The 22,031-nt window shown below is 44.2% G+C and overlaps 1 protein-coding gene across 3 annotated transcripts in view; it reads right to left on the bottom strand.

Annotated features, from left to right (window-relative positions):
* Positions 1-22,031, bottom strand: part of ATP2C1 (ATPase secretory pathway Ca2+ transporting 1) — a 227,215-nt gene that overhangs the window by 115,161 nt on the left and 90,023 nt on the right. For 2 of the 3 annotated variants that reach the window (XM_069730072.1, XM_069730071.1), the window contains exon 2: positions 6,536-6,646. In XM_069730072.1, coding sequence (XP_069586173.1) covers positions 6,536-6,646 — 111 coding nt within the window. Of the gene's footprint in view, positions 1-6,535; positions 6,647-8,235; positions 8,320-22,031 lie in introns of all 3 variants that reach the window. The other variant, XM_069730070.1, reaches the window with a different exon arrangement.

Raw genomic sequence — 22,031 nt, 5'->3', positions numbered from 1 at the left:
GAAGGACGCGGGAGCCGGGGATGCAGGCGCAATCCAAGATGGCGCCGACTTGAGGGAAAAGGCAGACAAGGAGAACGCCGCATGCAGAAAGCGCATGGAGGTAGCGGCAAAGCTCCAGCAGTTTGCGAGAGCGGAGGCCGCAGAGGAGGGAGCCGGAGCTGATACCGAAGAGGAGGAGGAGGAGGAGAGCCCAGCAGGAGAACATGAGGTACAACAGGGGAGAAAGGAGAGTAAAATGGCGGTGGCAGAAGGGGGACCCGAGGAAATGGCGCCAGAAGCTGAGCCTACCCTAAGAGACGTTTTTGCGCTAGTCTCTTCATGTAAACAGTCTCTGACCTTACAGATACAGGAGGTTAAGGGGGACACAGCCCAGATAAACGCAGCCATGCAGAAGATTGACAAACGTGTGGGGGAGGTAGAGGAGAGAGTGAGCACTGCAGAAGACCATATAGTGCAGCTGCAAAAAGCAGAGAAAAAGTTCACTCAAGCAATAGCTGAATTGGCTGCGAAAAATGAGGACCTTGAGAACAGGTCCAGAAGAAATAATATTCGCATAGTGGGCATCCCTGAAAAAGCTGAAGGGAGGAATCCAACGGAATATATTGAAAAATGGCTGTTAGAGACATTTGGAGATATGGCGCTAACAAAAGTGTTCGCGGTAGAAAGAGCGCATAGGGTCCCGCCGAAACCACCTGTCCCTGGAGCGAATCCCCGTACCATGCTCGCCAAAATTCTAAACTATAGAGACAGAGACATTATCCTGAGGAAGGCCAGAGACATGACGGATCTGACAGTTGAAGGTCAAAAGATTGCTATATACCCAGACTATTCTACTCTGGTGCAGAAACAACGGATGATGTTCACGGGTATCAAGAGACGGCTGAGGGAATTGGGTGTGCAGTATTCCATGATGTTCCCAGCAAGACTGAGGGTGGTGGCGTTTGATAAAATTCATTTTTTCCAGAAGCCGGAGGACGCTACCCAGTGGATCGATATTAATGCTAAAAAGCTTAAAGGAAAAGGAGACTGAAACTGTGGGAAGAGTCTGAAGTTGTTTACTTATCTGTCAGTTGGAAAAGAGTCATGTGATTGACAAGCCAAGGGGTATGGGGGGGGAAGAAGGGAGCTGGATTATATCCAGTTAAAGTTAAAGGGATGATGTAATGGTTGCTGGGAAAGGGGGAGGAAGGGTTTGCGACATATTTTAAGTTTATGCAGACTTCTTGTGTGTGCAAATAATTCTAAGTTAAAATGTTTTGAGAACGTTATTTTTCAAAATGTCTGAAATCCTGTTATGTACAGTGGTGGGAGGAGGGTTGGGAAGGTAATGCCAAACGGAGTGTTCGCTATGGGCGATGATGCCCCACTCTTGGAAAGAGGTGGAATGGTTAGATGTGAGGGGGGAAGGGTGGGAGGGGGAGTTGGGAGGGGGGGGGGGGGAGGGTAGTTAGACAGCCTGAGCTCAAAATTGATGATACTTATAGTGAAGATGAGCCAAGTGATGGGGACCCGTTTTAAGATTTTGTGCTGGAATGTGAGAGGCCTAGGGGAGAAATCTAGACGTGCTGCGTGTTTGCAATATGCAAGAGACCAAAGGGCCTCAATGATATGCTTGCTGGAGACGCATTTGGTAAGGGAAAAAGTGGATGTTTTGAATAGACGATGGATCCAGAGGGGATATCATTCTACCTTCTCCACGTATGCAAGAGGAGTCTCAATCTTGGTTCCAGCGGGAGTTCAGTATGAGGAGGTGAAGGTATATGTGGACGTGGAGGGACAGTATGTACTATTACGGTGTATACTGTATGGAGTGATGCTGTGTGTTGCCGCGATGTATATTCCGCCTCCCTACTCTAGCAGGAAGATTAGAGAAGTAATGGAGCGAGTGGAAAAATGGGGACCGACACCGTTAATAATTATCGGAGATCTAAATAACATCTGTGATGAATATTGGGATAAAAATAAAAATACTCAGAATAGGTCGGAGGGACACATAACATTTGGCACCTATATACAGGAGATAGGTTTGATTGATCTGTGGAGGGTTAGACATGTGGGGGAGAGAGGGTACTCATGTTATTCACCGGCACATGCCACACTCTCTAGGATTGATATGGCTCTGGGTAACAGGATTTTGGACACATTGGTTGGGGAGGTGAGATATCTGCCAAGGGCCTTGTCGGACCATAGTCCAATTGAAGTAGAGGTTAGATTGGAGGGGGCTCGCTCGCTAAGTGGGAGAGAATGGAAGATTCATCCTAATTGGTTACAGAGTATTGAGTTGGAAAGTATAGGACGGGAGGTGGCGGAATTCTTTCTCTTAAATGATGGAAGCGCCGACGCTCTTACAATTTGGGATGCAATGAAGGCGTACCTGAGGGGACTACTGTTTAGGGACATTAGTAGGTGTAAGCGGAGGACGAGAGAGGTAGAAAAAGCGGCAGTTGAGGAGTTGAAGGAAGCAGAGGATGGGATGGCCACACTGGGAACCCCTGAGGCAGAGAGAAGAATGAAAAACGCACAAAATCATTTGGAAAAAATTCTGCTAGGCAAAGCTGAGAGGAAACGAGATTTCCAAAGGGTATTGTTCTATCAGGAGGGAGAAACAGTGGGACATATGCTGTCGGTAGTGGCTGCTGCTCAGAGAGGTTCTTCATATATACACTCTTTGGATTCTGCTAGTGGAGGTAAAATAACGGAAACACCTGAAATTTTGAGAGCCTTTGCGGACTTCTATGCAGATTTGTATTCCTCTCGGGTTGGTGAATCGGTCGAGGATGCACTGACTTTCTTGGAAGGTCTGGATTTGCCGAGACTGAGTGAGGCAGATAGGGAGAGCCTTGAGGCCCCTATCACTGAGGAGGAATTGAGTCGGGCATTGATGTCTATGGCCAATGGGAAGGCGCCTGGGGTCGATGGGTTACCCGCTGAGATCTATAAAGGGTTGGCAGAAGTGTTGATTCCTAGATTAAAAATGGTATTGGAGGAAGCTAGGTCTTGTGGGCGCTTGCCAGCCTCTATGAGAGAGGCCATAATAGTGGTCATTCCAAAGGAGGATAAGGACTTGGGGAAACCGGAGTCGTACCGCCCAATTTCTTTACTAACAATTGATGTCAAGCTTCTGGCCAAGGTGTTGGCTCTCCGCCTCTCTAGTGTTATTGCGAGTCTGGTGCATTCGGACCAATCTGGCTTTATGCCGGATAGATCAACGGCGATCAATTTGAGGAGGTTATATGTAAATTTGCAGGTAGAGTCTGATAACTGTGGTCGAAGAGTGATTGTATCGCTAGATGCACACAAGGCGTTTGACAGCGTCGAATGGGGGTACCTCTGGCAGGTGCTGGAATGTATGGGGTTTGGCCCGCAGTTTGTGGCCTGGATACAGCTGTTGTACTCATTACCATCCGCCAGAATTAGAGTAAATGGGGAGCTATCTCGTCCTATAGGGCTGGCTAGGGGTACTAGGCAGGGATGCCCGCTTTCACCCCTCCTGTTCGCGTTGGCTGTAGAACCTCTTGCTGCTAAGATTCGGCAGTCGGATGGGGTCCCTGGGTTTAGGTATGGCAAAGTAGAGGAAAAAATAGCGTTATATGCGGATGATGTTTTGCTGTTCCTGGAGGATCCAGACAATTCACTAAGAGGGGCCGTTGAAATTGTTGAGAGATTTGGTACTGTGTCGGGACTAACAATTAATTGGGATAAGACGGTTCTTTTTAGAGTGGATGACGTAGGAGAGAATGTGAGTGAGGATGTTGGGGATGAGAGGCTGAAGGTGGTTTCCCAATTTAAATATCTTGGAATATGGATTTCGGTGCCGGTGGCGGAGTTTCTGCAAAGAAATTTGACTCCTGTTATGGGGGTACTCAAGGCAAAGGTAGACGCCTGGAATAAGCTACATCTATCGGTCGTCGGTAGGGTAAACCTTATTAAAATGGTCCTTATGCCCAAAATTCTTTATGTTCTGCATAACGCACCAATTTGGATCCCTCGGGGGAAGTTCAGGCAGATTAATGCCCTCTTTAGAAGTTTGATATGGGGTAGACAATATCCACGTATTAGCTTGGAGACGCTTCAACGACCCAAGGAAGATGGTGGTTTGGCTTTGCCCAACCCGGAAATATACTTCCTTGCGGCCCAGAGCCAGCATTTGAAGGGCTGGGCGCGAGGGGCGTCATCCAGTGCAGTACAACAGCTATTGGAAGAGGTGACGGACCGACGACCGATGGCCAGGTGTTTGGAGGATGGCTCATTGGGCGCGCTGGGGAAAATATACCCAACCCTGTTCCTGATTCGTAAATTATGGAATAGATTAAGGCAGATTCGTGGGGTTACAGGGTTGACTAAATTCACACCGATATGGTCTAACCACAACTTAAAGGATTTTGAGGCCCTGGGAGGATTGATGGAATGGCAGAATAAGGGAATTTGCTTTGTTCACCAGATAATCCAGCAGCAGGAGCTGAAGTCCTTTTCCCAATTGCAGGAAGAATTTGGTTTGCGATCCACAGGGGAATATCAGTATGCGCAGATGAGACATGCCTTTAGAGCTCAGAATAAGAAGGCTGATATCAGGGTTCAAGATGATATAGTGTTGGAGTATGTGTGTGGTGAGGGTACTACAAGGGGAGTTATTTCCACTCTGTATAAGGACCTTATGCACACATTTCTGCTAGATTTCCCTATAAAGGCGAGAGCTAAGTGGGAGAGAGAAGTGGGGCCGATGGAAAATGAAACCTGGGAATCGGTGATGGAGTGGGTTCCGCGACTATCCTTGAGTGAACCATATAGGCTCTCGCAGCTATACATTTTGCATAGGGTATATAAATCTCCGGAAGTGTTATACAAAGCGGGATTGCGTGCCAATTCTGGGTGTCCGAGGTGTGCGAGTGAGAAGGCAGGAATATATCACATGATGTGGACGTGTCCGAGACTGGCTGCCTTTTGGGTGGTGGTTTTGAGCCGAGTTGAAGCAGCGTATAAGTGCAGAGTTGTTAGAGACCCGATAGTATGTGTGCTGGGATATGTGGAAGAAATTGGAGTTGACAATACTTGGAAGATTGCAATTGCTAGGCTACTCTACATGGCCAGGAAAGTAATAGCACGAAACTGGATAAACGCGGAACCACCTGTGAGAAGGGAATTTCTCCAATATGTTCAACATGGTCTAAAATTGGAAAAGGGGGTGTACAGTAAAAGGGGGAAAATAGAACTCTTTAATAAAATATGGTCTCCTTGGCTTGATTTGGATTGAGGAGTATAGGCGTCGTGTTTCCTAAGACCTGGAAGAGGATAAATTACAAGAGGCAGATAATGCCTCGGTGCGGTGGAGATTGAGACTGAGCTGTCTTATGGGGGAGGGGGGTAGTTGGGGTAATGTTGGGGTTTATTAAAAGTAAGAAAATGTGTATCTGATATAATGCAATGTAAATGGCATTCTGTTGTTCTCCTTTTTTTTATATTGTTAATAAAAATCTATTTAAATTAAAAAAAAGATTGAATTAAGGGCAGAATTGCTTAAAGCTTTTTACTTTGAGGGGGCTGGAGGTGGTTTGAAATACAGAGCAGAGCCAAAATCAGCAGGTTTGGAGACAGCAGTGAGAGCCACTAACTTAAATGGGACAAATGAAAGAAAGGATTTGTCCATGTTGAGTTTTATAAAAAGGGAGGAGGACACGGCTGATAGACACAATGGGATTCTTGACAGCAAAGGGGTGGATTTGAGGGTCATTAGCATGGACCCATCATTGGAACCTGTGGGACGTTATAAACTGTCTCAGGCACCAATAGAGGGGAAGACAAGCAAGTCGTGGGTGTAACTGGGAGATGCTAAATGATCACTTGAAGGATCATGAGAGCCATGAAGATGCCAGGCCTGTGATGCCAAAGGATTTGCAGGAGTGAGCGTTCAACAGTGTAAAATACAGAGGGCCGATCTATGAGGAAGAGTAACAGCCTTTGGCAGATTGGCAACTTTCGATATTAAGGTTTCAGTAGCGGTGGAATTGGAAGTCAAATTGGAGAAGGTTGAAAAGGGCGTTGGCTAAGAGTTAGGAAATTGGTTCAAAGAGTAGATGCTGCTCACAAAGTTATAAGAAAAGCCGGAAAACTGATGAGGGGAAATAGCTGGATCTAGAGGACAGGTCAAGGGATGGGTATAACGACTGGATGTTTAAAAGCGGAAAGAAAGACACAGTGTTAAAAAGATGTGTTAGGGCTGGGATGAACAACAAAGACGGAGGTCAAAAGCAGCTGGTGAGGGAGTGATTGAGAGAGAAAAGTGGAGAGCATCTGTGATAGCGGGAAAGCAAGTTAGGAGGTGAGCAGGCATGTTGTAAGATAACATTCTATGTTATATGGTTCAGTGCATGTGACCGTCTAGAGATGAAAGGAGTCTTCAAGGATGGAACTGTTGGACTGTAGGTCTTTGGAAAAGGAACAGTTATTACAGCTTTATTTAGGCCACATCAAAAGGTACCGTGACGTTACATAAGGAACTTAATATCATCAGGCTCTGAAAGTCGTTGCTCTTTCTTACCTTAAGAATCCAGGAAACTTCACTGACCGGCAATTCACTTGCCCTTTTTGAACTCAGTACAGGAATCATTGTAACATCTTCAGTAGTCGAGGTATCATGAAATGTTGATGCCTGAAACAGAACAATGGGTTCAAATGGGTTGTCCAAAACAATAAGATGCCACAAATAAAAGAAGTTATTCAGGTGAAAATTTGTAGATTTTAGAAGCCAGATAAACCACACGAGGAGCCGGGTGGCTTTAGTAGCCAGACAGTAAGAATTGACTGTAGTTAAAAAAAAACAATCCAAAGCGTTAGGTACCAGGAACTAAAGGTCTAATTTATTGGCTACCTGGCGCCCAGAATCTGGTTTATCTGTGCATTAATTTGAATATTTTGATCAGTCCAATCTAGAGTCCAAAGTGATCATGAATGGATGCCCACACAACAAAAATAAGCGACAAAGCTAACTTTCCGCATGACGAGCAGAACTTCAGAAAAGCATTTGAGCCAAAATGATGCAATTATTCAACATTAGTGAGGAAGGGGAGATGGCAGCATCTTTAACCAGATGTTTTCTCCTTTGATTTATACCTACATATTTATATATTTTTTAATCAAAACAATTTAGTCTATAATATATATTATATTATTCAGCCGAATTTTAATTTCTAAACTTTCAATATCAGCAGGTAAAGATATCTCAGCTGTGGAGCTCAGTCCACACATCTTCAAATTGAAGATAACGTAAGAGGATCGCCCCCATTTCAGAATCAGAGGGATACGAATGAAATAAAAGCTCCAAAATACTCTCACCTCTAGATAATGGTGCCAATATTTAACCTTACTGATATGATTGTTAAACCCTCAGTGCAAATATACAGATGATATATTCCAGCCATTGCTTGTTGAGGTTAGGGATGACTAGAATGAACCATGCACTTTAGGGTTATTATCAGCTCTGTCCCGTGTCATCAATGTGTGTTGGAAAAGGCACTATTTTGTGTGTGTGTTTTTTTCTTTTGTTCCTATGCCTCTCATTTCCGGAAATATGTCCCTGTATACAAATCTAATCTTTTTAGCAAACTAGCCGTGGTCCTCAAAAAATGAACATGAAGAGTTGAAGAAAACAACCACTTGGTCTAAAACAAAAATTTAGACTAGACCCACTTGGTCTAAACTAAAATTTACGTAAAAAGGAAGATGGAGAACAGTGAGGTACATGAACAAAAAAAAAGTGCCAGATGCAGGGGAATAGAATAGCGGCAGGTAATAAAATTTACATTTATGTCTAGTTATATGAGTCTCCTTTATTGGTGTGGGGTTTATTTTAATCCCAGCTTTAATTTGCTTCCTCTGGCTCTCTTTTCCACTACATACCCTTGTACTGCTGGATCTAAAATTATAGTATTCTCTTTTTCTTTATTTCAGATTTTTATTAGTTTTATGATGTTTTTTCCGAAGCATTACAAAATAGAGAAACTATAGCAGAAAAACAAACTCCATATAATATAAAGACCCGGATTCCAGAAGACAGCAAACTAAAATGATGTAATTTAAAATCACGTATGATCATCGACAACGCATGAACTGCTATTTACATGCAGAGATATTTTGACAGGTTGCAAATTAACATTGATAACATTTCACATTTACTTTCATTTTGATAGCAATGATTATTTGCAGATCTGGTGAAAACTAAATTGTAGTGTGTACACATACCCTTGGGGAAATCAGATTATGAGCTCCACTCGTGACCGGCACAGATGCGAGAACTATCATCAAGTGCTTAGGAATATGCTGGTGCTATGTAAAACATGAAAGAAACAGTCAAGTAGAAGGAACGATGCGCGCCGCCCATTTGGTGCATTGTATCACTTAATATACTAGATGATACAGCTTTGTCTTCATTGATCTGTTAGCCCGCTACATTCTCTACTTGTGGAACTAAAAAAAACTACTAGATCGTGGCCAGATTCGAACACATCAGGTATTCTAGAATATGCATGTCCACGTAGTATATTGCTCAGCCACGTAGTATATTGTCCAGCCACGTAGTATATTGCCCAGCCACGTAGTTAAAATAAATAAACATATACTCACCTTCCGATGGCCCCTTGTAGTCCTGTCGCCTGTGTGCGGTGCACGCGGCAGCTTCCGGTCCCAGGGTTGGATGAGTGCAGGACCTGTGATGACGTCGCGGTCACATGACCGTGACGTCATGGAAGGTCATTCTCGCATAGCATCCTTGGCCCGGCACCTGCCGCTTGCACTGCTGAGGAGAGGACGCGACGGCGGAGGGTGAGAATAACTTTTTTTTTTATTATTTGTAACATTAGATCATTTTTACTATTGATGCCGCATACGCATCATCAATAGTAAGAAGTTGGTCACACAGGGTTAATAGCGGCGTAAATGGAGTGAGTTACACCGCGGTCCATTAACGCTGGCATTAACCCTGTGTGAGGGCTGACTGGAAGGGAGTACGGAGCGGGCACTGACTGCGGGGAGGAAGGAGCGGCCATTTTTCCGCCGGACTGTGCCGGTCGCTGATTGGTCGTGGCTGTTTTGCTGCGTCCAATCAGCGACTTGGATTTCCATGACAGACAGAGGCCGCGACCAATGAATATCCGTGACAGACAGACAGACAGCCAGATGGAAGTGACCCTTAGACAATTATATAGTAGAAGTGTTACAGAGATAGTGATGATGAAAAGACAGGAACAAAGGTTCAGATCAGAAAAACGGAAATAAAAACCTAAAGCAAATTACTTGTCCTAGATTAGAATGTGGTGCTCTTTCATATTGGCGTGTTCTACTAATAGGTTGCCTCTGCTCATCTAAAGAGGCTGTCCCATCCTTGCGGGCTTCTCAAAAATGGCTTGTCCATTAAAGAGGTATCCGTTGAAAACAAATCAACTTGTTCATTGGAGGAGGTCTGGACTCTGGGACGCACACTGACTGGCAGAGCAGGGAACTTTTAGTCCTGTACTACACATGCTCAACCGCCATTCATTCCATATGGGGACTGCAACCTGCCACATGTCCAGTAATCAGAACAGGTCCAGCAGCAATGTGATTTGCATACTGGATCAGTTTCTAATAGATGATGATTAGAGATGAGCGAACATCGACAGCTCCCTCCTTATTCGGCAAGCTATAGCGCTCACCGAAGAAGCTGCACCGGGAACCTAGATACAGGGAGCGCTCCTGCTGATCAGCTGTCTGGCTCCGCAGATGCTTGTGTCACCAACACCACACAGGATCTCCATACATGTGCTGTGAATGTCACACAGTGCGACACATGCAACTGCGGCGCCGGACAGCTGATCATCGGGAGCGCTCCCTGTATCCAGGTTCCCGAGGCAGCTTCTTCGGTAAGCGCTAATGATGAATTGAAAGTTCATATGTTCAGTAGTATATGTAAAATATTTTATTTTTGATATTTTCTCTCTCAATGTTAAAATTAACCTACCCTTAAAATTACAGACTGTTCATGTCTTTATCAGTGGGCAAACTTACAAAATCAGCAAGGGATCAAATAATTATTTCCATCACTGTATAAATTAACCCCTCTGTGACCTTAGACGTACTATCCCGTCGAGGTGCCCTGGGCTTATCTGACCCTGGACGGGATAGTACGTCATAGCCGATCGGCCACGCTCACGGGGGAGCGCCGCCGATCGCGGCCGGGTGTCAGCTGCTTATCGCAGCTGACATCCGGCACTATGTGCCAGGAGCTGTCACGGACCGCCCCCGGCACATTAACCCCTGGCACACCGCGATCAAACATGATCGCGATGTGCCGGCGGTGCAGGGAAGCACCACGCAGGGAGGGGGCTCCCTGCGGGCTTCCCTGAGCCCCCGCAGCAACGCGATGTGATCGCGTTGCTGCGAGGGTCTCACCTCCCTCCCTGCTCCCTCCAGCCCCGGATCCAAGATGGCCGCGGATCCGGGTCCTGCAGGGAGGGAGGTGGCTTCACAGAGCCTGCTCAGAGCAGGCACTGTGAAGGCTGCAGCGCTGCATGTCAGATCAGTGATCTGACAGAGTGCTGTGCAAACTGTCAGATCACTGATCTGTGATGTCCCCCCCTGGGACAAAGTAAAAAAAAAATTTTCCAAATGTGTAAATAAAAATAAAAAAAAAATATTCCAAAATAATGAAAAAAAAAAAAAAAATATTATTCCCATAAATACATTTCTTCATCTAAATAAAAAAAAAAAAAAACAATAAAAGTACACATATTTAGTATCGCCGCGTCCGTAACGACCCGACCTATAAAACTGTCCCACTAGTTAACCCCTTCAGTAAACACCGTAAGAAAGAAAAAAAAAAAAAAAACGAGGCAAAAAACGCTTTATTATCATACCGCCGAACAAAAAGTGGAATAACACGCGATCAAAAGGACAGATAAATAACCATGGTACCGCTGAAAGCGTCATATTGTCCCGCAAAAAACGAGCCGCCATACAGCATCATCAGCAAAAAAATAAAAAAGTTATAGTCCTGAGAATAAAGCGATGCAAAAATAATTATTTTTTCTGTAAAATAGTTTTTATCGTATAAAAGCGCCAAACCATAAAAAAATGATATAAATGAGGTATCGCTGTAATCGTACTGATCCGAAGAATAAAACTGATTTATCAATTTTACCAAACGCGGAACGGTATAAACGCCTCCCCCAATAGAAATTCATGAATAGCTGGTTTTTGGTCATTCTTCCTCACAAAAATCGGAATAAAAAGCGATCAAAAAATGTCACGTGCCCGAAAATGTTTTCAGTAAAAACGTCAACTCGTCCCGCAAAAAACAAGACCTCACATGACTCTGTGGACCAAAATATGGAAAAATTATAGCTCTCAAAATGTGGTATTGCAAAAAATATTTTTTGCAATAAAAAGGGTCTTTCAGTGTGTGACGGCTGCCAATCATAAAAATCCGCTAAAAAACTCGCTATAAAAGTAAATCAAACCCCCCTTCATCACCCCCTTAGTTAGGGAAAAATAAAAAAAAATGTATTTAATTCCATTTTCCCATTAGGGCTAGGGTTAGGGCTAGGGCTAGGGTTAGGGCTAGGGTTAGGGCTAGGGCTAGGGCTAGGGCTAGGGTTAGGGCTAGGGTTAGGGCTAGGGTTAGGGCTAGGGTTAGGATTAGGGCTAGGGGCTACAGTTAGGGTTGGGGCTAAAGTTAGGGTTTAGATTATATTTACAGCTGGGAATAGGGTTGGGATTAGGGTTAGGGGTGTGTCAGGGTTAGAGGTGTGGTTAGGGTTACCATTGGAATTAGGGTTAGGGGTGTGTTTAGATTAGGGTTTCAGTTATAATTGGGGGGTTTCCACTGTTTCGGCACATCAGGGGCTCTCCAAACACGACATGGCGTCCGATCTCAATTCCAGCCAATTCTGCGTTGAAAAAGTAAAACAGTGCTCCTTCCCTTCCGAGCTCTCCCGTGTGCCCAAACAGGGGTTTACCCTCACATATGGGGTAACAGCGTACTCAGGACAAATTGGACAACAACTTTTGTGGACCAATTTCTCCTGTTACCCTTGGGAAAATACAAAACTGGGGGCTAAAAATAATTTTTGTGGGAAAACAAAAAGATTTTTTATTTTCACGGCTCTGCGTTATAAACTGTAGTGAAACACTTGGGGGTTCAAAGTTCTCACAACACATCTAGATAAGTTCATTGAGGGGTCTAGTTTCCAATATGGGGTCACTTGTGGGGGGGTTTCTACTGTTTAGGTACATTAGGGGCTCTGCAAACGCAATGTGACGCCTGCAGACCAATCCATCTAAGTCTGCATTCCAAATGGCGCTCCTTCCCTTCCGAGCCCTCCCATGCGCCCAAACGGTGGTTCCCCCCCACATATCAGGTATCAGCGTACTCAGGACAAATTGGACAACAACTTTTGGGGTCCAATTTCTCCTGTTACCCTAGGGAAAATACAAAACTGGGGGCTAAAAAATAATTTTTGTGGGAAAAAAATTGTTTTATTTTTATGGCTCTGCATTATAAACTTCTGTGAAGCCCTTGGTGGGTCAAAGTGCTCACCACACATCCAGATAAGTTCCTTAGGGGGTCTACTTTCCAAAATGGTGTCACTTGTGGGGGGTTTAAATGTTTAGGCACGTCAGTGGCTCTCCAAACGCAACATGGCGTCCCATCTCAATTCCTGTCAATTTTGCATTGAAAAGTCAAACGGCGCTCCTTCCCTTCCGAGCTCTCCCATGCGCCCAAACAGTGGTTTACTGCCACATATGGGGTATCAGCGTACTCAGGACAAATTGGACAACAACTTTTGGGGTCCATTTTCTCCTGTTACCCTTGGTAAAATAAAACAAATTGGAGCTGAAGTAAATTTTTTGTGTAAAAAAGTTAACTGTTCATTTTTATTTAAACATTCAAAAAATTCCTATTAAACACCTGAAGGGTTAATAAACTTCTTGAATGTGGTTTTGAGCACCTTGAGGGGTGCAGTTTTTAGAATGGTGTCACACTTGGGTATTTTCTATCATATAGACCCCTCAAAATGACTTCAAATGAGACGTGGTCCCTAAAAAAAAATGGTGTTGTAAAAATGAGAAATTGCTGGTCAACTTTTAACCCTTATAACTCCCTAACAAAAAAAAATTTGGTTCCAAAATTATGCTGATGTAAAGGAGACATGTGGGAAATGTTACTTATTAAGTATTTTGTGTGACATATCTCTGTGATTTAATTGCATAAAAATTTAAAGTTTGAAAATTGCGAAATTTTCAAAATTTTCGCCAAATTTCCGTTTTTTTCACAAATAAACGCAGGTACTATCAAAGAAATTTTACCACTATCATGAAGTACAATATGTCACGAGAAAACAATGTCAGAATCACCAGGATCCGTTGAAGCGTTTCGGAGTTATAACCTTATAAAGGGACAGTGGTCAGAATTGTAAAAATTGGCCTGGTCATTGACGTGCAAACCACCCTTGGGGGTAAAGGGGTTAAGGAACGATTGCAAAGCCCTAAGCCCTGACTAGATGCTGTATTCTGCCACTCTCCCTAGTCTTGCAACTGTCCCTAGGCTAAATGCAGAATATATCTGATACAAATAGCAGAGCACAAGTTAAGCCCTTAGAAGCACGGATAGCATGATGGTTCAGCATCAGCACCGGTATCAACACTAGAGGACTGATAAATTAAACCCGTAACGACCGCCAAAACACTTTTAACGGCAGCAATTAAGGGCACTTATGCCTCAGCCTCGCTTTTTTAATGGCGCTGAGAAGTGTATATCACCCCCCAGAGTCAGAATTTCTCCTGGGTCTCTGCTACTGGGGGTGGCCGAGACCCCAGAGAACATGATTTGGGTTGGTTTTTACCGACCCCAGTGTTGCGATCGCCGTTAACGGAATAACGGTGACTGCAAAAAAAAAAAGGACTGATTTCCCAATTTCTCTCTCCTCTGATGTGATCACACATCAGAGGAGCGAGAAATGGGGTACAGGGTATCAGCGTACTCAGGAGACATTGCACAACCAAATTTGGGTCCATTTAATCCTGATACCATTGAGAAAATTTAAAAAAATGGTTCTAAAGTAAATTTTTTATGAAAAAAGTAAAATGTTAATTTTTTCCTTCCACATTGCTTTAGTTCTCGTGAAGTACTTGAAGGGTTAACTTCTTGAATGTGGTTTTGCGCACCTTGAGGGGTGCAGTTTTTAGAATGGTGTCACTTTTGGGTATTTTCTGTTATATTGACCATTCAAACCCACTTCAAATGTGAGGTGAGCCCTTAAAATAAAAATTAAAAAAAAATGGTTTTGTAAATTTTGTTGGAAAAAGGAGAAATCGCTCGTCAACTTTTAACTCCTATAACGTCCCAACAAAAAAACAATTACGGTATGTTCCCAAAATTGTGCTGATGTAAAGTAGACATGTGGGAAATGTTATTAACTATTTTGTGTGACACCACTCTCTGATTTAGGGGCATAAAAATTAAAAAGTTTGATAATTGCAAAATTTTCAAAATTTTTGCCAAATTTGTTTGTTTTTTTCATAAATGAACGCAAGTTACATCGAAGAAATTTTACCACTTACAAGAAGTACAATATGTCACGAAAAAAGATGTCAGAATCAGTGGATAATGTTGAAGCATTCCAGAGTTATAACCTCATAAAGTGACAGTGGTCAGAATTGTAAAAATTGGCCTGGTCATTAAGGTCAAAATTGGCTCTGTCACTAAGGGGTTAAACTGCACACAGGCCTGGATATCTGCTCTCTCCCTACAATCAGAACTGTCCCTGAGCTGTGCAATGGGGTCAGTGAGCTGAGCTCGGCAGCGTCTGTCCTTTTATAACCTCTGATGAGGTAGCGCAGCCAGCCAATCACAGTAACGCCACTACCAAGATGGCTACGGCATTAGTGACTGGCAGGCAATCCCCACATGCTTATTTGATGTGTAACAGGCCCCAAACATGCGGCACGGGGATTCGAGCTTCAAATCAGAGCATCAGTCAATGCTTGGCAAGAGCCGAGCACCCAAATACTCGAGTGATGTCAGAGTTTCACGGAGCACATCCCTAGTTCTGACCAATCGGGAAACTGCCACAGTGCATGGCAATATGGTGCTCAGAGAAACATCGGCAATGCAATCATTGATTTTACTCCGCACTTAGAAGGACTCTCCAAACAGAAGACATGCACTGAAGATATACTGTACATCCCTGCAAGCCAAGGAGAAGGAACAATAGCACATATCAGGAACATCAAACACAATCCAACCCCAGCCTGTGCCATCAGAATGCCTGCAGGTACTTTGCCCTTGGCTACAAACAAATCTACATTCAGCTCAATAACCCGAGCGCATAGAGCTGCATGGCAAATGCCGATACCGGAGGAGGTCACCAGGTTCATCAAGCAAAGCAGCACGTCCCACCGAGCATCAAGAGCTGCATATTCATCCTGCTCCGCTCACATCTACTGCTCCGACTTGTTACAGCCTCAGGTACCATGTCCTTACAGGACATTAAGGTGACCCAATCTTTTAGGCCTGGTCTGATTCCCAGCCAAGTATAAGCAAAGCTTTAGTTTTGAATCTTTAAAGATTTTTGATGATGTGAGCGGTTTGTTTCAATGGCTAGTGTGGTGTTAATAGTTTTCACTGGGGGCACGCACTTCTTCCTGTATGATGCTGACCAATCATAAGAATCGTAAGCAGGCAGTAACAGCAGAAAAAGAACATAACCCCACCATAGTTTAGGTTTCTCAGAGGGTGAGACGTAAGGATATAGCTCCGAACTCCTGGTCTTTCCTCCTGCAGGACTAGAAAATGCAGCAGAGTTTAGCGGTGTCACATTACAAACTCTTCTATCAGCTCTGCTCATGTTCTGGAAGAGCAGCAATTAGTTTATTAGCGCTTTTTATTGACGTTTCTGCAGAACCCATTAAGTGCCACCAATAGCACCTTACAGATAATCCCTTTAGCACGTTCAGTAATCTGGTTTGGATTATCCCATCAAGGACACCCCTGTGTGTGTCAGAGCCATGGGTGAGGATTACTATTGCTGGTGTCTGATTGTCAGGGGGTTCCGCAATACCGATATTAAAGGAGACAATCCAGTGAAATTATATTCTTTAAAAGGAACTCAACACACAATGACTTATCAAGTACAGGCGCTCAGTGCATCATGGCGCGCCAAACACTTCACTACAGAGTCCTCTAGACTGAGTACGTCCCCTAGTTTGAATTAAGAATGGACAGGTCACCTCATGGCTGTCATAGCCATTAAAAGAAGTGACAAGAGAAAACATGTATAGCAAGTCATTTTCTCTCCTGGAGCAGAGGACCGAGAGTGCGCCGAAGTCATATTGCTGCTGCGCAAAACATGTTGCAAGCGAAGGCAGTGGGCGGCGCATGCGCAGATCACAAACGGGGGGGGGGGAGGGGCGGGGGGAGACCATCTGCCAGAGGCATTTTCTTGGAGACAATTTTTGAGACCACAGCAATTAGCGTGTTGGCACGATATTTAAAATAGGAGGCATCAGTGACCGGTCATTAATACAGGAGGGTGAATAAGGGACCAGAGCGCCAAGACCCTGGCCACAGGCCGCCCCCACGAACAGAGATTAAATGAAAACTTCACACAAAACGGATCTCTTCACTACAGGTATCATTTTATGTATATCAGTATATGGCTGGGTTTAGTCTAGTTTGTAAAATCCCGCTGACAGGTTCTCTTAGGGTATGTGCACACGATGCTGATTTTGCTGCGGATCCGCAGCAGTTTCTCATGAGTATACAGTTCAATGTAAACCCATGGGAAACCAAAAACGCTGTGCAAATGCTGCGGAAAAAAACATGCGGAAACGCAGCGGTTTACATTCCGCAGCATGTCACTTCTTTCTGCGGATTCCACAGCGGTTTTACAGCTGCCCCTATGGAAAACCGCAGTTGTAAAACCGCAGTGAAAACCACAGAAAAACCGCGGTAAATCCACAGCAAAAACGCAGCGTTTTTGCCCTGCAGATTTATCAAATCTGCTGCAGAAAAATCCGCAGTGGCCAAGAATATGTGTGCACATACCCTTTAAGTTCAGGGTGGAGAGAACGTTAAGGAGAGGGGGTCCAGTTTTCTCAGGCACATTGTCAACGAAAAGTGCATTTAGTCTTGGTGACGAGACAAGAAGAGAGATTTCATAATAAAGGGAAAAGGAAAAAGGAAAACGTCTGGTAACAGCCAGGTGACATGCTGCCTTTTACCTGCACTCTGAATGGCAGCCAGCACTGCGTTTGCTTGTTGTCCTCAGACATTGTTGCTCAGGGAACGTTTACCGCTATGGTCACCATTGTTCCAAGCAATAATTTATCATTGTCTGGCTGCAGACCACACAGCGATAAGGCCAGGCTGGAGTTTTATAAGGTGACAACCCATTTGCTTTTTTTCTTTCCTGGCGATTACCGTAATTTAAAAGGGGATGTCTCCTCTTTTTCCGGATGCACCTCTTCCCCTGCCGCTGGGCTTTCTGGGAGGCAGAACACACCTAATTGGTAATGGGGTCCAATAGTGCGGTTGTGCTACTGCCTGACCTGTGCCCTCTCCGGTCCTGCAAGGGACCTCTTTGTCTCTGCAATGATACTGGATGGATTTGCATCCAACACGCACTCCAAAAAGCTTCCAGCTGCATTTACCAGCTCTATTGGAAAGGGCTTGTAAGCACTGCAGTGGTGGCTGGTAACCTAGGCAACAAACCGTAACTAATTAAATTACAAATCACTGCTCCTGATTTTGCAAGCACTATACAATTTGATATAATGAAAGTAAACTCTGCAATCTGCAAATCATCTATGTCGCCGCCGTACTCGCGATATATTACTGTCCAGTCCACTAGGTGTCTTTCCTTCTGAGTAACTTGCTGTTCACTGCCTGAAACTAGTATTCCATCTCCAGAGCCAGATAGACTAGTTACAGGTCCTTTCTGGAACATGCAACCCATGGAACAAAGGCAGGTGCAATGCATGCTGGGAAGAGGGAAAGACGTTCCAGAATGTCTACTACTGTCAGAATGGGATGAAGAGGAGCGGTCTACTCCGCTAGAGCGCATGGCAAGTTACAGAGCATGAGAACCAGAGTTGAGCAAATTTGTTAAGGTTCTTTCTTATTCTGCAAGCTATAGCGCTTACCGAATAAGCTGCAGAGGGAACCCGGATACATGGAGCGCTCCGGCCGACCTGCTGATCAGCTGGCGCGCTCCATGTATCCAAGTTCCCTCTGCAGCTTATTCAGTAAGCGCTATAGCTTGCCGAATAAACGGGGACCCGAAGAAATACACTCAACTTTACTCCTGGACATATAGGGCCGGTAAGTGCACTAAAAGGAGTTTAAAGGTGTGAGGAATTTCAGCAGAAAGGCAATGCTTTTATCCAGAGTGTGTAGGAAAGGTCAGGTACTTTAGCTAAGGGCTTAGCCACAGGTCAGTATTTGTATGCAAAACCAGGAGTGGAAGGTAAAAGAGAAACTTAAGTTAAAAGATTTACCGTATACCTGCTCTGTGTTTTGGAGACACTCCTGGTTTTCCCATATACATTTTTATTGATAAAATACTGATGTGTGAATAAAGACGAAAGTTGGGTTTACACTTTAAAAGATTAGTTTTTAATGATTTATTTGAAATTTACTTTTGTGTTTTGGACTAACCTTTTAATGGATTTAATAGCCTGTTTAGGAACAGCAAGCACACTTCCCATGAGAACAGAACAATCGCCAATAGATCGTTCCATGAGAATAGACAGTCATGGTTCTCAGCAAGGCTATGGAGTGGGCAAGTCAAGCCCCCAACTTTTCAATTTTCCCCGACTCCACAGCACTGCCTCACTACTGAGCATGTACATAAAGTGCAGCACAGATTCATCACCACAGCACTGGTCACTACTGAGCATGTATATAAAGTGCAGCACAGATTCATCTCCACAGCACTGCCTAACTACTGAGCATGTATATAAAGTGCAGCACAGATTCATCTCCACAGCACTGGTCCCTACTGAGCATGTACATAACGTGCAGCACAGATTCATCTCCACAGCACTGGTCCCTACTGAGCATATACATAAAGTGCAGCACAGATTCATCTCCACAGCACTGCCTAACTACTGAGCATGTATATAAAGTGCAGCACAGATTCTTCTCCACAGCACTGGTCGCTACTGAGCATGTATATAAAGTGCAGCACAGATTCATCTCCACAGCACTGCCTAACTACTGAGCATGTATATAAAGTGCAGCACAGATTCATCTCCACAGCACTGGTCCCTACTGAGCACGTACATAACGTGCAGCACAGATTCATCTCCACAGCACTGGTCCCTACTGAGCATGTACAGAAAGTGCAGCATAGATTCATCTCCACAGCACTGGTCACTACTGAGCATGTATATAAAGTGCAGCACAGATTCATCTCCACAGCACTGCCTCACTACTGAGCATGTACATAAAGTGCAGCATAGATTCATCTCCACAGCACTGGTCCCTACTGAGCATGTACAGAAAGTGCAGCATAGATTCATCTCCACAGCACTGGTCACTACTGAGCATGTATATAAAGTGCAGCACAGATTCATCTCCACAGCACTGCCTCACTACTGAGCATGTACATAAAGTGCAGCATAGATTCATCTCCACAGTACTGCCTCACTACTGAGCATGTACATAAAGTGCAGCATAGATTCATCTCCACAGCACTGCCTCACTACTGAGCATGTACATAAAGTGCAGCATAGATTCATCTCCACAGCACTGCCTCACTACTGAGCATGTACATAAAGTGCAGCATAGATTCATCTCCACAGCACTGCCTCACTACTGAGCATGTACATAAAGTGCAGCATAGATTCATCTCCACAGCACTACCTCACTACTGAGCATGTACATAAAGTGCAGCATAGATTCATCTCCACAGCACTGGTCACTACTGAGCATGTATATAAAGTGCAGCACAGATTCATCTCCACAGCACTGGACACTACTGAGCATGTACATAACGTGCAGCACAGATTCATCTCCACAGCACTGCCTCACTACTGAGCATGTACATAACGTGCAGCACAGATTCATCTCCGCAGCACTGCCTCACTACTGAGCATGTACATAAAGTGCAGCACAGATTCATCTCCGCAGCACTGGTCCCTACTGAGCATGTACAAAAAGTGCAGCACAGATTCATCTCCACAGCACTGGTCACTACTGAGCATATATATAAAGTGCAGCACAGATTCATCTCCACAGCACTGGACACTACTCAGCATGTACGTAAAGTGCACCACAGATTCATCAATTAGGTCAATTTATTACCGACACCACCAAAATGAACACAGACTCCACAGCCCTGATTCTCAGGAGAACATGCTGCAATTACACAAAATGATGCACTGCTGAGAATGTTTAATCTTAAATTTTAAAAATCTTTTCAACAACGGCGATTGTCAACCTATTTACACTAGCTAATTACTGAGAAACAAGCTTTCCTAGGAACAGTCGCTATAACTGGCCAACGTAAATTAATCTTAACTTCAACACCGTATAAACACAGAATGGTATACGGTAACTGGATTACTGTTTTGAGGCTTTTGTTCCCCATTTGGTAAAAAAAAAATAAAAAAAAGACAAAAACAAACTTGGGAAAGTAAGAAAATAAAGGTTGAATCATAGGGGGTGACGGTTAGATAAGAGTTACGATCTATGAATGTTAAACAGAAAATAAATCAGAATAATCACATGAAAGCAGACTCCAGCGGAGAGATAAAACAATGCTCTGGCACTAGGGAGTTAACCAACTTCGCAAACTGCCATCTTGTGTATGTGATTAATAAACAGTCAGCAGCTCAGAATGCATAACGAGGCTGCGGGATTACTGCACAGGAGTCCTCACACCACTAATGAGAGCTTTGTTTTACACACATTTACCTTCCTTCTATTACTCAGTTGCTTTGACATTTTGGAGTAAAAATCATTGAAAGGACACCTTGACATTTTAAAGCTGGTGAAAATACACTGCTAAAAACTATATTTCTCCAAAGTAAAAAAAAAAAAAAAAAATGCTGGCCTTTAGAGGGCAATACAGAATTGTTGGATAATGCATGATTGCTATGAGTCCACCCTGTGGACCCCCAAAATCGTGTGTGACTCCGCAAACACCCATGCACATTAGCACTCCATTTACACAGCCTGATTTTGTTTTGGAGTCACTGGGGGCCCTAGTGGATATGTGATAAATGGTACATACATGAAATCCCCATTTATGGGGTTGACCAAGGTAAAACCACAGGTACTTGCCCTCTCTGGATCCAGTAACTGCTGTATGCCGCTGCTCGGATCTCAGCACCTCGGCTGCGGTGATAGGTCATATCGACAGCATGTATCACTGGTGTAGCCTGTATAGACAGCAGGAGCGGCTGAACTCCATGATTGGCTGCAGTGGTACGCGTGCTGTCGACTTCAAAACATCACTGCAGTCAAACCGGACTCAAATAGTAGCAGGAGTTCGCACTGGACCTAGGATGGGCGAGTAACTGGAGTGTTTGGAGTGAACTTCCCTGAAAGTTGACAACTCCTTTAAAAAGGGAATCTGTCAGCAGGTCTGAGAAGCAGGAGGTAGGGGATAAGACACAGATTAAAGCAAGGTGTCACTATTTTGGCTGTATGCTGTTTCAATACAATGAATGTTTTATCACCAGGACATTAGCACTGCCTGAACTACAGTTCACTCACTGCTAGACCAACCGTGCCCACTGATCTAGAGCTCACAGTCCATATACAATGTACACTAAAGCTGTGGTGTGGGAGGGGGCAGCACTCTCAGCTCTGCTACATACATCTGAAAACTGTCACAAGTGCTGTATCCAGTAAACTAAGTGATACATTGTTGGAATTAGGGTCTCTTTCCTACATTATGCCGCTTTCAGCTGAAGAACCAAGAACCATCAGGGGGGGGGGGGGGGGGGGAGCAATAATAATAATAGCACCCCGACAGCCTAAGTAGTAACAATCC

The sequence above is a fragment of the Ranitomeya imitator genome, chromosome 6, assembly GCF_032444005.1.
Source record: "Ranitomeya imitator isolate aRanImi1 chromosome 6, aRanImi1.pri, whole genome shotgun sequence".
Taxonomy (NCBI): Eukaryota; Metazoa; Chordata; class Amphibia; order Anura; family Dendrobatidae; genus Ranitomeya; species Ranitomeya imitator.
This window is presented reverse-complemented; position numbering and strand designations above follow the sequence as displayed.